The sequence below is a fragment of the Anoplopoma fimbria genome, chromosome 21, assembly GCF_027596085.1.
Source record: "Anoplopoma fimbria isolate UVic2021 breed Golden Eagle Sablefish chromosome 21, Afim_UVic_2022, whole genome shotgun sequence".
NCBI classification, from domain to species: domain Eukaryota; kingdom Metazoa; phylum Chordata; class Actinopteri; order Perciformes; family Anoplopomatidae; genus Anoplopoma; species Anoplopoma fimbria.
The window spans coordinates 5029857-5044463 of record NC_072469.1 but is presented as its reverse complement, the minus strand read 5'-3'; the positions used below and the strand labels follow the sequence as shown (position 1 = coordinate 5044463).

General features: G+C 39.6%; 1 protein-coding gene across 1 annotated transcript in view; it reads right to left on the bottom strand.

Annotated features, from left to right (window-relative positions):
• Positions 1-14607, bottom strand: part of myo3a (myosin IIIA) — a 65640-nt gene that overhangs the window by 39953 nt on the left and 11080 nt on the right. The window contains 3 exon segments of the mRNA XM_054622582.1: positions 1924-2023; positions 2197-2301; positions 11425-11559. Coding sequence (XP_054478557.1) covers positions 1924-2023; positions 2197-2301; positions 11425-11559 — 340 coding nt within the window.

Genomic DNA, 14607 nt, shown 5'->3' with positions numbered 1-14607 from the left:
TTGTAACAAAACTAGTGACATTAAGAGGTAGGTAGGCCATATTTAAAGTGGATTTTGAAGAGTCACGATTAGTTGTGTAACTGAATGCTGTTTCAAAATGTCGAACATTTCATTTTGTTGACAAATTAACAAGCTAAGTTTGAGTTACATTAGATGTGTGTGGGCTGAGTCCTTTTTTCTTCGCATCACTGCTGTGTTAGCTTTCCGGATGCTCAGTGACCATTAGTTACATCATATGTTCAATTATTCAGATTTGTGTGATGTGTTTGTGCACAATTATTTATGTAACATACTTCATCTGAAAAGCTAAATAATGTATGAGCGCAGATTATATTAAACTCAAGGAACACAAGACAATAATTCTATTAAATTTGTAACATTTCATACTTTGGAACATTTTATATTTTTCATGTATTCGCTAAATAGATATTTGGGACATTATCTTTATTCAACTAGATTATCTAACCCTAATAAAGACTGGTACTGCACTTGGACCAGCAGATATGTAACTGCCACTCCTTTCAAGTGGGGCTCAAAATGCATTACCAGTTCAGGGTCTGTCTCAAGGACTCATTTGACAGCTTAAGTGAAGTGGCTGTCGATGGACACACTGCTGTCGAGCAGATCCATCTTGTCCACAACCACTGACTGTTCATATGCAACAACATAAAAGGCATACATTTCTGCCGTACTGTTTTGGCGAGTATTCAGGCTATTGTAGGTTAAAAAAAATAAGTAATAATATTTCAGAGGGCTAAAATTATCAGAGAGAAAATCAAAAAAACTCAGATATTCAATTAAGTTAAAGTGCAGGCATATTACAAGGCAGCTGCATCTCAGTTGAGTTTGACCCAACCTTGTAAAGTGAAGCGATTTGGTTCCTTACAAAAAAACACAACGCAATTCTCCAAGTTTTGTTCTCGTAAAGTTGCTACTTTAATCACTGAGAATATCAAATTGTCTTCTTATAAAGGTTCAACTTTAATCTCGGATATTCAGAGTTTCCTTCTTAATATCACCTCCCTCCCTCGGCTACGTAGTTTCTCTTTTGTACCTGCAATGGCCCTCAATCGCAGTCGTACTTATCACCATATGTAGACATCTTGAAATATTTATGAGATGTTTTGGAAAGCAGAGTTAGAACTGCATTAACTTTTTAATTCCTAAAAACCTCAAGGCTTCAATTCTAAGCAACTGGTGCAATAAACAAGTGTTGAACATTTCTGACAGCCTCGTAAGAAGGGAAAGAAGCTGCTTTGAAGGCGGCGGATGGCCCTGCTCCGTATTAGCTACTTCACATTCACGTATTAAGTGATTCCATTAATACCTCTCCTCCTCTCCTCCTCCTCTCCTCCGTATATAAGAGCTGTGCACTTTGTGCTTCGTGCTTATTAAAAAGGCTTTTAAGAGAAGCCCACAATTAGCAGACTGAATGCAAACCTACACACATGTTGAGTGGGGATTTTATTTGTAATGAAAACAGGCAGCTGTTTTTATTTTTTTTGCAGGGGTGAGTCATCCCCTGGAAATAGTCAGAACCACTTTGCCTATCGTGAGCCCTTCAAATCCAGGAACTTTAGCTGTGCTGCTCGGAGTGCCTCATTTGGTTAAGAAAAAAAAGCCAAAAAGCAAATCAGTGCAAACAAAGAGTGAATAGCAACAATGTCCGCTGCTGTCTCCCGGGGAATGTAAAAAAAGATGGCTCGTAATGTAAAAAAACATAAACGTCTGCCACCTTGTCGGTTTGTGTAAGCGTATCCCAACCTCTCAAGGAAACTAATTAGCGGGACAATTTATTTGGCAAGCGGCTGAAGGTAATGGATTTGACCCTCTTGTGTTAAATAGAGCCTCAACATGATTTTCACTGATTAGAGGAAGGATATTACATAAAAAAATGCTTGCATAAAGAGACACATTGCGTACCGAAATCCACGAGTTTGACGCCTCCGTGCGTCGTCAACAGGATGTTATTGCCTTTGACGTCACGGTGGATGGTCTTGTTGATGTGCAGGTGCTGGAGGCCCTGTGGGGGGAAAAAAACTGAGGTTAACAGCTTTTTCTGACAAGCACCTGCCTTCAAAATTATCCCGTTTAAGCTCTTTTCATGGAAGCAATGTGTTCAGTGGGAGGTTGTTCTATTGAGCTCTACAGCACATCAGTGTGTCCTCTCGTGCACATTCAAAAGGCCTCACTTACCATGAGGGCCTCATGCAAAATGTAGGCAATAATGGCTTCATCCATTCGGTCTCCTCTCTTCAACATGCCTTTAGCCAGATCTGTCACAGAGCCACCATTGCAGAGCTGCAACAGAACAAAAGAAAAAAACCCCCACAAAGAAACAGAGGATAATGAGCGAAAAAAAACCCCAACATGAATCAGCACTTATAGCTGAGCTTATACAATGTGCTGAAATCTGGGGCATCTGAGATATTCATAATTTCACACGGAGGAACAGCAGAGGATGAAAAAGTTTTCGATCATGAGATTTCACAGTGAGAAAAAGAGACGCTGGAAGTAATTCTGTCAATCTGTAGCGACTTATCTTTTTCGAGGCAGCTTAGCGAGAGGTGGAAAAAAAACGTGCCCACGAGGAGAATGTACATTTTGTGTGCAGGGGTTTAATCTACGCTCTGATGACTAAGCAGGGTAAATATTAAACATGCACAAATCATCTTCAAAATGGAGTACATCCTCTTATGTTTTCAGACAATGCCCGTATTTATAGTATAAATGACACACCATTTATAGTAAAGCGTTTCACACTGGAAACAGAACAGGATTAAAATCAGCATGAACACTTTGTACTCAAACCATTTGATTGCATGTGTTTGTATGAGGTTTCTTATGGTATACTGCGTCTAGATATGGACTCCAGCGTCAATAGCAATCCCTCTTGGAAAATTACAGAAAATGACCCCGTGGGTTGCCTTGGCAACAATAATAACCCTTAATTTGGGCCTTTCTTTGAGATGCCAGAGGTAGAGGCCAGAGGTACGCAGAAAAGGAAAAAAAAGCTCTAAGATGTCAATCACAGAGTGCTGTGTGCTGCTACTGAAGAGAAATCATAGATCTTGCATATGAGCACTGTTCGTAAACACATACCTCTTCGTGGTAAAAGATATAATCTACAGATGCATTAAAGGTACAAACGTGTCTTTGTGCATTTGTTTTGACTTGAACGTGAATATATATTTAGCATTTTGACCCACATCTTTATTCCTGACAGCGTTCGTGTCAGACAGGAAATTTCCATCGTATCTTTTTTTATGTATCAAAACACTTGTTCTTGTATAATTACACTCATTTTCCCGCACTTGTAAACTGAAAGCTTAATTAGGCGAGAGACATGCAGTGGTGTGTGGTTATTTAGGATAAGAATCAGTCCCCTGCAGCGATCGCACTAAAGAGATTTTGCGTCACGTATCGGAAAAAGGTTACTAATAAATAACTTATACACCACAGCGTAGACACAACTATAGGATTTATTTTCTATTCACATTCAAAATGACAGGGTACCAAACAGCACAGCATGGGGCTTATAGTGCAATATTGATTTCCCTAAAACTGTTAGCGGAAAAAAGGGGCAGTACATTTTGACAAAAACGTCGCATAATGGCAGAACAAAAGAAATGATATGTTATACTTCCACCCACAGGGCTCATGCACATACTTTACCAAAGTGTTTATTTGCTACTTACTGCAGCTAATTGAGCTAACCACAGATTGCTTCTGCCATTTACAATTCACAGTGAACCCTTTTTACAGAAGAAAACATTACATTTAGTTGATTTTAGAGATGTTAATACATATTATAATCGCTACTTATTATTGTTTTGGGTTTTTTTGCACTCAATTGATTGATATATAAGTTATATACATAAAAAAAAAATCACATATTTCATTTACAGTTCCTCAGAATCAGCAAATTCTCCCATTTGGAACAAACGACCACAAAAGTATTTTTAGTGTATTTCTATAGTTGTTCTGTGGTAATTCTGTTTCTCTAAGCAGTCGCTTTGTGTCTCTGTGATTATTTTATGTCCCTTTTCTAGTCATTTTTATCTTCTCTAAAGTAGTTTTGTGTCTCTTTGTGTTTGTTTTGCATCTCTTTGTGATCTTTTTACGTCTCTTTGTAGTCATTTTGTTCCACATTGCAGTAGCTTTGTGTCTCTGAGGTTGTTTTGTATCTCTTAGTATTTATTTTGCATCTCTTTGTGATCATTTTACATCTTTTTGTGGTCATTTTGTTCCTCTTTCTGGTAGTTTTGTGTCTCTTTGCGGCCGTTTTGTCTGCCTTTATCGGTTTTACATCTGTTAGTGATCATTTTATGTCTCTTTGTCATGATTTTGTTTCTCTTTGTAGTAGTTTTGCGTCTCTCTGCGGTCATTCTGTGTCTCTCTGTAGTCGTTTGATTTGACTTTTGACTTTCAAAGAAGAACATTTACAGACACTTCACACAGAAACCCAAGCCCAGGAGCCATATGAGCACTTGGTCCCATGATAGACCTATAGACCCATTCAGTAACCCCCCCCTCCCATAGCAAGTCTTTGACCTTGAATAAGCAAAGGAATAAGTTTTCAACACCGTGCCTCGTATGTGTTTTCTATCTGCCTATCAATCTAGCTATCTGTCAGGAGCCCAGAGGACTGTTGCAGGATGGATGGCGTGTATCTCAGCGGCCACATGGGGAGCTTAAACGTTCCTCTCTCTGCTATCAGACGTGCAGACAAACTGCAGCTAAGCAGAGAATACCACCGAGGCTCTAACAGACAGCCGAACGCTCTGACAACGAGCCGCGCCTGACGTCAGTCCACATCAATGCTGCCATATCACCTGTCATCATTAAATTACACTGGGCAGACAGACAAATCCATATTAATGAGGGGCCCGCTGCCCTAGATTTAGCAGAGCTAAACGTTAGCGCTCTCACCTTAGCCACAGTACCCACATCTAGAAAGTGATGCTCGACATGAACATTAATTATTTGAGATGTGGTGAAGACTCAAACCTCTGCAGAGTGAAAATGATATATGAAACTTTCGGAGCTGGTTAGACTTAAATCTTGCACAGATTAAATCAGATTTCCTTAGCTTTGGGTAAAGATATTTAAATACAATTAGTATAAGGGTTGTTTTCTCTTCCCCATCATTACACAGACAAAACAAAACCTAATTCCTATCAAATTCCTCCCACCATTAAACTATGATGGTGATTGTTAATTTCAATTTTCAATTTAGGATATTCAAAACAGCTGAAGAGTTAATGGCTTAAGATAAATTGGAAACGTTAACATCCAATTCATTTTAGGTTAAAAGTCCTGCTTGATGATAAACAATGTAGCCTTGAATGTTGAATATGGAGCGTCAACGCCAAATCCACTGGTTGCCATTCAAATCTTATTCGGTATTTTTCCAAATATAGCTTGCAAAATCACTTCTAAATAACTTTGCAAAGGGTACACTAACTCTATTATTACTAAAAATGATAAATAGGACTTCTAAAGACAAACTATCAATAGAAAAAGGTCTTTTAAGATCCATGTCCTACATCTTCATCCTGGATGTCTCGTGATTTTCCCCACCAACTATCAATTTTCAAAGAAAAAACTGAATACGTTGAATACTGAGTGGGATATTCTCCATTACAAATGAGGTCCGGTGCTTGTTTCGTCATGTAAATGAAAGTAGACGATGATCAAAGACGTGTAAAAGGAAGTGGATGAAACAAATGTTAAGATGAAACAAACGGAGCTGCCCCCTGACTCAACGAGGAGAAACCACAGCGGCCTTTTAAACACACAGGTGCTGACTTTTTAGTCAAGTATCTTTGATGTTCGTTTCCTTGCAAATATAAATATAAATTGTGTGTCTTATTAACTGCCTGATTATTGGACCTTTGCAGTTGCATCATGTCTGCAGCACTAAATAACCATGTGTGTCCTCTCTGTGTGTTACACGCTGGATCGTGTCCAGAGAAAAACACTCCTATTGTTACTGCGGGGTTATCGTTTACACAAGCACAATAGCTGAGGTGTCTACTTTCTGGCACCGCTTATTGAAAAGTCCAAACACTGGAGAACATTTTAAACCGCATTGTCAGTTAATGGCTGTAGAGGTGCGAGGGCAGGACGAGTAAGGACAGAGACTAATGGGGGTAAATGAAAGCAGCGGAGGTTCATTTTTGACTTTTAGAAGGTGTCCGACCAAAAAAATCAATGTGGTACAATGAGAGAGGACGAACAAAAGTGTAAAAAAAAAAAATCAATGTCTGCAGTTTAGATGGTGCTTTAAGTAATAAAAATGGAAATGATAATATATATATTTTGGTAAGACTCTAACAACTTTGCATACTTGGGTTTCTTCCATTTCCCTGTTCAAATCATCCTCCTGTTGGCTATTAAGGGATATTCAGGCCCTTGTCCAGTGTTATATTGGCTTTATACTTCACTCACTTTCATGCTGAAATAGAGTTGGACACTATGGCCAAAATTGTAGTCAAGAAATGTTTTTTTTATAGTGATCAATGAGGATAAGAATCAAGACAAATATTTAATTATAGTCAGTGTGCTGTACACCAGGCTTACACCTTTTTTTTTTGCATCAGGCACACGGAATAAAGAAAACCCCTCAGCTCCAGAGACTTTCTACTTACACCTACCTTCCAAGCTGGCAACCTGCATCGTAAGGCCCTGACAAGGTGGCAACCGGTCTCTCATGAATGTATTTATCATTCTTATTGTTGAAGACTTCATGACGAAAATTAAGATTTTGATGGATTGAAAGCTGAAAGGTAAATTGGTATTCAAGCTAACATCACGTTTGTTTGCTTTCTTAGAAGCTTTCAAGCATCCTTTTTTCAGTCTTGACCAGTTCCCAAAATCAGAATGCTTCAATTTGCCATTCAATTCTTCTGTAAGTGCCATTAGACAAACTCTGAGTGTGCTGTCGTATGGCTTGTTATTCAGCAACGATTCTTTTCAGCCACTCTATCATATAGGCGTGTTTAATGTAGTGCTACAGAGACAGTTTAACAAGTGCTTACATCTCTGCAGAGAAACTGAAACTCTTAAAGATGCCAATGCAGTTTGCCTGATACAAGCCCTTCATGCCCAGTTACTTCTTCCATTTCCCAGTGGCTGAACCCATTACTTTTTTTTAAATATTTGCAGACAGTTTTTCCTGTATATAACTCTCTGTTAACATCACAGTTCGTCTACACATTCTGTCTCTATAACTCTGATGCATAGATTTTTGAGTAGGTGCACATCAGCTACAAAAGAGGTGTTTCTGTCTTTCAATAGCAATACATTTCAGAAAAGATTTGTTAAAAATGGTGATGAAGCTGGAGGTGTGATAACATGTGAAAAAGATTAAATATATGTTCTGCAAATTCATTACAATTTTCACACAAGCAACGTCTCAAAGCAGAGATCAGCAGCTTTTGGCCAAGATATGAGCTACCACCTAATTACTGCTTCTACTAGCATGATTATTTACAAATGGTAGTAACAACGAAGCAGTAGTAAAAGAACTAGCAGTTAAAATCTGAGAGCAACCATTTTAAGTTTGAACTCAAAATGCAATATATGTGCAGAGTAATGCAATTTCAATTTAGCATCATTTTATTTTTTCATAATGAAAGATGAGATGCATCTTAAAGACGAGCTTTTGAAGGTTGCACTAATCAGTGGCCTTCATTTAACAGGGTCCTTGGGTGAAACACTGGAGCTCCCAAATGAAATGCACATCCAAATCAGGTTTTTTATTTCCAATTAGAGAATAAAAGTCGCTCCATCAGGGCCATCTTTGAAGTACGTTTGAGCTCTCTGGGAGCAGAAGTAGGCCGTCGTACATGAAAGCTTGCTCATCTCCGCCCACATCCGCTATCATAAAGGAGCTACACTACAGAGGCAAAGCCAAAAGCTCGCAGACCCCAATGAGAGGCTAACAAAGTAAAAGGATGCAATTTGTGTGTATTCTGTTCATAATGAGCGGTCTGCTGTCAGTGCAGAGCAGAGAAAGGCTCCTCTCTGCAGAGCTAAAGGATGGACAATTACAGTTTAGAGAGGAGAGGACAGTAACCATGGTGAATGACCGCCTCACTGGCTGCTTCCTGTCTCTTCATTGCTAAAAAAAACCCCATGTGCATCTACTTCAGAGCGCACACAGCCACTTACTAAACTGTCAGGCGGTGATTTCAGCCTCAGGATTAGCCACCAGATTTGGACTGCTGGCTGCATGGCTTTGCAAGGGAAATTTAGAAAATGGAGCAACCCACAGAGGAAACATGGAGTAAACAAAGTAGCAAAGCTGAGTGAACTCCATCTTTCGGCGCAGGCTGAAAACTCACTTCTTCAAGAAGCACTACCCTGAGCCTTCCTCGTAGCACTTATTGCATTCGTATTAGTTGTTGCACTTATTCTATTCGTATTAGTTTGTTGCACTTATTCTATTCGTATTAGTTTGTTGCACTTATTATATTCGTATTAGTCTGTTGCAATTATTGTTTTCGTAGTAATTTGCCTCTGCACTATACTTTTGCTCTGGTTTATGCTTTAAGATGCTTGTTTAAGAAAGGAGATGCACTTATGACTTCTGGTGACTAGTAGTTCTCTTGAATACCTATGTTGAATACACTTCCTGTAAGTCGCTTTGGATAAAAGCGTCTGCTAAATGACTGTAATGTAATGTAATGTAACTCTCCTTACACAAGATTTGTATTTTAACTGAAAAGAAATGAGTCCTGGCAGATCCAAAACTAACAAACTATCACCACAGTGTAAAATAATAACCATGTGTGTCAGATAAAGGTCTTTGTTTTCCTATAATAATTATCCTGCATCTTAGATGGTTCTCGATATGTGAGGAAAGTAATAGCAGAGTCGTCTGCAAAGGTCAGGAGGAAGGACAGCGATGAAAAGGGAAAGAAACACAAGCTGGAGAGGTGAAAACTATCTACTGGGTTAGCATAACACTGCTGCTGCTGATGCAAAGCCCACTGAGCTTGGATTACAGAAATATGGACACTCTGTTCCAGCACCGCTGTACCTGATAATGGAAGAAGGAGCAACACAATGTGGAACACAGGTGCTAGAGGTTTCTTTTCATTTAATTACATGGTATACTGGAATTGCAAGATGCACACAAATGAAATCAAGCACCTTTTGGAATATTCTCCCTCATGACTGTTGTGTTTTTTTTATTCTGTCAAATGAGATTCTACTCTATAGGGATGGGGTTTTGAAAAAGGTAGGAGGGCTTTGCAATGGCTGGGCAACTGGAGCTTTTTTTCTATTCTAACGCTTTCCTGTTCACTTTTATGTAAATAGCCACTATGAATAATTATGACAAAGTAAAAGTACAACATTAAGAATTTTTCACATTCTTTTTTCCCCAAATTGTCCAAATCCCTTTTTGATTGTATGAATTTTGAATAGGCCTACTTTTCCATTTCGGACAAGTAAGTTTGGCTATCAAAACGATAAAAAGGTTCCTTTTTTTTTTTAAAAACACAGCAACTTGCCTGACTTAATGATATTTTGTTTTAGTTATTCCATAGAATGCAGAATGTATGCATTATCCAAAGCAGTGGTGTAAAATTCACATTCAGTACTTAGACATAGCTGTGCTTTGAGTCAAATGCTGACATGCTAATTTTTAGCAGCTAATGTTTACCTTGGTTAATTGTAGTTTTTGCATGCTAAGATTTGGCAAGTAGCACTAAACACTAAGATCCACTGGGGTTGAAGGGAATGTCATTAGTTTTGGAGATATATGGTCACAAAATGCCTAAGTCCTACAATGTTGGGGAAAATCCTGCTCTTTATTCTGGAATCATGTTGGCTAAAATTATGGTGACATTCCCTTTGTAAAAAACACGCATGTTAACACAAAGAGCAATATAGAGTTCAGCAAAAAAATTCGAGGGTCATGTTCATATATCGTACGATACGGTTGACACTAAAGGAACAGTCAGCAGATCACCAAAGTGACTGTGATTTATCCTAGTCCGGGTCCGTAGTCTAAGTTTGATGACCATGTTTACGGGACCTCTCCAGGTTTGTACTGCCCTCTATCAAAGCAGGAACACAAAGTACCCCCCGTGTTGGGCCCTGAAAACACTTTTCCTCCTCTGAGGTTGACCTCCATTACATGTTTGTCTGGAGGTTGACATTTGAAAAGGTAGAGCAGGTAATGAAATATGAAAGATGCGGAGGAGAGGAGCTGGAGGCATTTTTCAGATGTAAAGAAAGCAGCAGCAAGGTCCCCTTGAACGTTCACAAAATATGGGCTGCAACCGAATCTAATTTTTATTTATTTACGAATAGGAAGAATCGGCTATTTGTTCCTTTTTTTCATAGAGAATATCTGGAAAATCCATTGGTATCAACATTTTTGGTAATGATTTAGATCATATCAACATGGTCATATATGGTTAGGAATGGCCGCTGGGTGTGGGAGGAGCCCCTTTGTGGGACCTCTCCCCCAGAACGCTGGCGCTCGCTGGGCGTATTTCCTTGGTTAGGCATGTACAGCACCCGTCCCATCTTCAAACACGGACCCCGTCTTGTTTACCATGCTTTGTGGGTGTGACTTTATTATGGCGTGTCACCACCATCCATACTTAAACAACCAATGTTTTTAAAATCGTTGACAGAAGCACAAAGTTCTTCATGGATTTAGCCTGTTAGAAAGAAAAAAACAACAGCTCGATTTGGAGCATTCCAAGTCCACTAAGGGTTAATCCACTTTCAGGAGTCACCAACAAATTATTCAACTCATTAACTTTCAGAGGCAGCCCGACACAAATTCATACCTGCATCTATTATTTCTTGTACAGCAGGTGCAGCAAAGCAGTCACAAGGTCAAATGTAATAATATTCTTCAAATCAGGCTATTTTGTTTTTCGGTCACTAAATTAGCATAGTGACTTCCAACTATCTCAAACGTGTTGCATCCTTTCTATTTCAGCATAGCCTGCCAAACAACAGAAATCACCTACAGGTCACATTTTGGCCTGTGCTCCAACCGGCTACAGTAGATGTATCAACTAATACACTGCGACAGTCCTTGTAAACAGAAATCCCTGCTCTGCTGCTCTTAGCAGGTTGCCCGTGTCACGCGAGCAAACCTCCACCCCCAACGCATCCATGTAGTCCGCCTGCGGCCAAATCCCCCAGGTGGCCTATAAGTAAACTCCTAGACAGCCCAGGTTGGCTAAAACTGTTACATAATCCGTCGGCCATATCTGGTGGCCGCTGCATATACGTGGCGAGACATGCTGTGTGATGTACAGCCAGACCTTTAATCTGCACTTACGCGCTCATTGTCTGCAGGGTTCAGCCACAGGTCCCGGTCAAATACATGGGTTGTGGCAAACATATATTGTTTTTTTTCTATGCAAATATAATACGTGTTCCTACCTCCAGTACGAGCCACAACTGGTCCCCACATTTCACATCCTTCTTGTAGTACATCCCGTAGAATTTCACGACATTGGTGTGGTCAGAGAGCGCTTTGAGGATGTTGTACTCTGCTTCGATCTCCTCGTCAATATCCTGAAAAACAAGGACGAAGACCAGTCAAGACACATTTATTTCACACGCTTTGCGCTTTTAACAACCGTGTTTCCATTTTGTGATGCTTTATGTCAGAAGATATCAAATGAACGATGGAGGCAAAAGATCTGAAGCTTACACGATTAAAGAAACTGTTAATCAGTTTACTTATTTGCGGAGAGTTTGATGAGAAGATTGATAACACACTCATGCCATTACTGTAAATGAATATGAAGCTGGAGTAAAGAGACAGTTAGCTTAGCATAGCATACAAATTAAATTGCTAGCTTGGCTTTAAATGGGTACAAAAAGTGTAAAAATGAAAGCGTTTTATTGCCTTTGAACAGAGCCGGGCTAGCTGTTTTACCGTGGTTATAGTCTTAATGCTAAGCTAGGCTAATCGTCTCTTGGATCCAGCTTCACATTTAACAGTTATAACAGAGGTATAGATCTTCTCGTCTAACTCTAGCCAAGGAAATTAATATGGACTTTAGCACTCTGTTGCTGCTCTTTAGGACACTTAATGAAGCCTCCATCACTGATTTGTGAATTTAATTTGGGTAAAAAGGGCAAATCTTAATGATAGCAATTATGGTATATTTTACTGAATGTTGCAGCCGTGCTGTCTGACAAGAACACCAAGAAACCAGTATTTTACATAGAAGACTTTTTGATGCATATTTTATTTTTTTAAATATTCAAAACTACAGTGGGGGAAATAATTATTTGATCCCTTGCCGATTTTGTAAGTTTGCCCACTGACAAAGAAATGAATGATCTATAATTGTTATGGTAGGTTTATTTTAACAGTGAAAGACAGAATATAAAAAAAATAATCCAGAAAATCACATTATATAAAAGTTATAAATTTATTTGCATTTGATTGAGTGAAATAAGTATTTGAGCCCCTACCAACCAGCAAGAATTCTGGCTCCCACAGACCGGTTAGATTAGTCCTCTCACTTTAAGAAAGTACTCTGAATCTCAACTCGTTACCTGTATGAAAGACATCTGTCTCAATTCATTACCTGTATAAAAGACACCTGTCCACAGAATCAATCAATCAGATTCCAACTTCTCCACCATGGGCAAGACCAAAGAGCTGTCTAAGGACGTCGGGGCAAAGATTGTAGACCTGCACAAGGCTGGAATGGGCTACAAGACCATCGGAAAGCAGCTTGGTGAGAAGGAGACAACTGTTGGTGCGATTATTCGGAAATGGAAGAAACACAAAATGACCATCAATCGCCCTCGGTCTGGGGCTCCACGCAAGATCTCGCCTCGTGGGGTATCGATGATCATGAGAAAGGTTAGGGATCAGCCCAGAACTACACGGGAGGAACTTGTTAATGATCTCAAGACAGCTGGGACCACAGTCACCAAGAAAACCATTGGTAACACACTACACCGTAATGGATTAAAATCCTGCAGCGCCCGCAAGGTCCCCCTGCTCAAGAAGGCACATGTACAGGCCCGTCTGAAGTCTGCCAATGAACAACTGAATGATTCAGAGAAGGCTTGGGAGAAGGTAATGTGGTCAGATGAGACCAAAATCGAGCTATTTGGCATCAACTCAACTCGCCGTGTTTGGAGGAAGAGAAATGCTGATTATAACCCCAAGAACACCATCCCCACCGTCAAGCATGGAGGTGGAATCATTATGCTTTGGGGGTGTTTCTCTGCTAAGGGGACAGGACGACTTCACCGCATCGAGGGGAGGATGGACGGGGCCATGTACCGTGAAATCTTTGGCGACAACCTCCTTACCTCAGCCAGGACACTGAACATGGGTCGTTGATGGGTCTTCCAGCACGACAATGACCCAAAACATATGGCCAAGGCAACAAAGGAGTGGCTCAAGAAGAAGCACATTAAGGTCATGGAGTGGCCTAGCCAGTCTCCGGACCGTAATCCCATAGAAAATCTGTGGAGGGAGCTGAAGCTTAGAGTTGCCAAGCGACAGTCTCGAAACCTTCAGGATTTGGAGATGATCTGCAGAGAGGAGTGGACCAAAATCCCTCCTGAGATGTGAGCAAACCTGGTGACCAACTACAAGAAGCGTCTGACCTCTGTGCTTGCCAACAACAGTTCCTCCACCAAGTACTGAGTCATGTTTTGTTAGGGGATCAAATACTTATTTCACTCAATCAAATGCAAATCAATTTATAACTTTTATATAATGTGATTTTTCTGGATTTTGTTTTTGATATTCTGTCTCTCAATGTTAAAATAAACCTACCATAACAATTATAGACCGTTCATGTCTTTGTCAGTGGGCAAACTTACAAAATCGGCAAGGGATCAAATAATTATTTCCCCCACTGTATGTTCACACAGACACAAATTATTCCTTGTTTTATGTCTGTGCATCACATCCCGCAATGATGACTAAAGGAACTGTTTCATTATAAGATAAAAATGAAAACTGATAAACAGTCTTCTACAGTTATATGTTGAGATTTCCAGGAGTTAACTTATTTATGAGGGTCAAGAAACACAATAGACAAATCCACACATCAGAATTTGCAGTACAGTGATTTATATTCAAACCCCCCTAAAACGAAGCGACGTGTCACCTCACATCACACCTTTTAAAAGGCTGAGTTATAAGAAGTTCATCCAAAGTTGTTTCCCTTCTCAAAGTGTTTTCCTGACACCATAAAAGGCTCCAGTATTTCACAAGAAAAAGAGAAGTGGTAGAGATAAGTCAAAAATAAATGATTTTGTGTCAAATAAATATGGCTTCCCGGTGATTAAAACGACCGTAATGATGGTGCTCACAGGCTAGTGGTCTGTGGATAATCATTTCTCAATAATGAGAAAGTAACAAATTCACAATAATGAGACTTATATCAGCATGAAGGCTGAATCTAATGGAAAATGGCTGCTCATTAGAGCTGCTAAATAAGCCATAAAGTACCACTGTACCTTCAAAATAAACAGAGGAGTTACAATGACACTAAAACATCAGATCAGTGATGGCTATTTTCTATAAATGATATTTAGTCAAAAACAGAGGAGCAGCGTTGCAATAGTTAGTATGAAAGC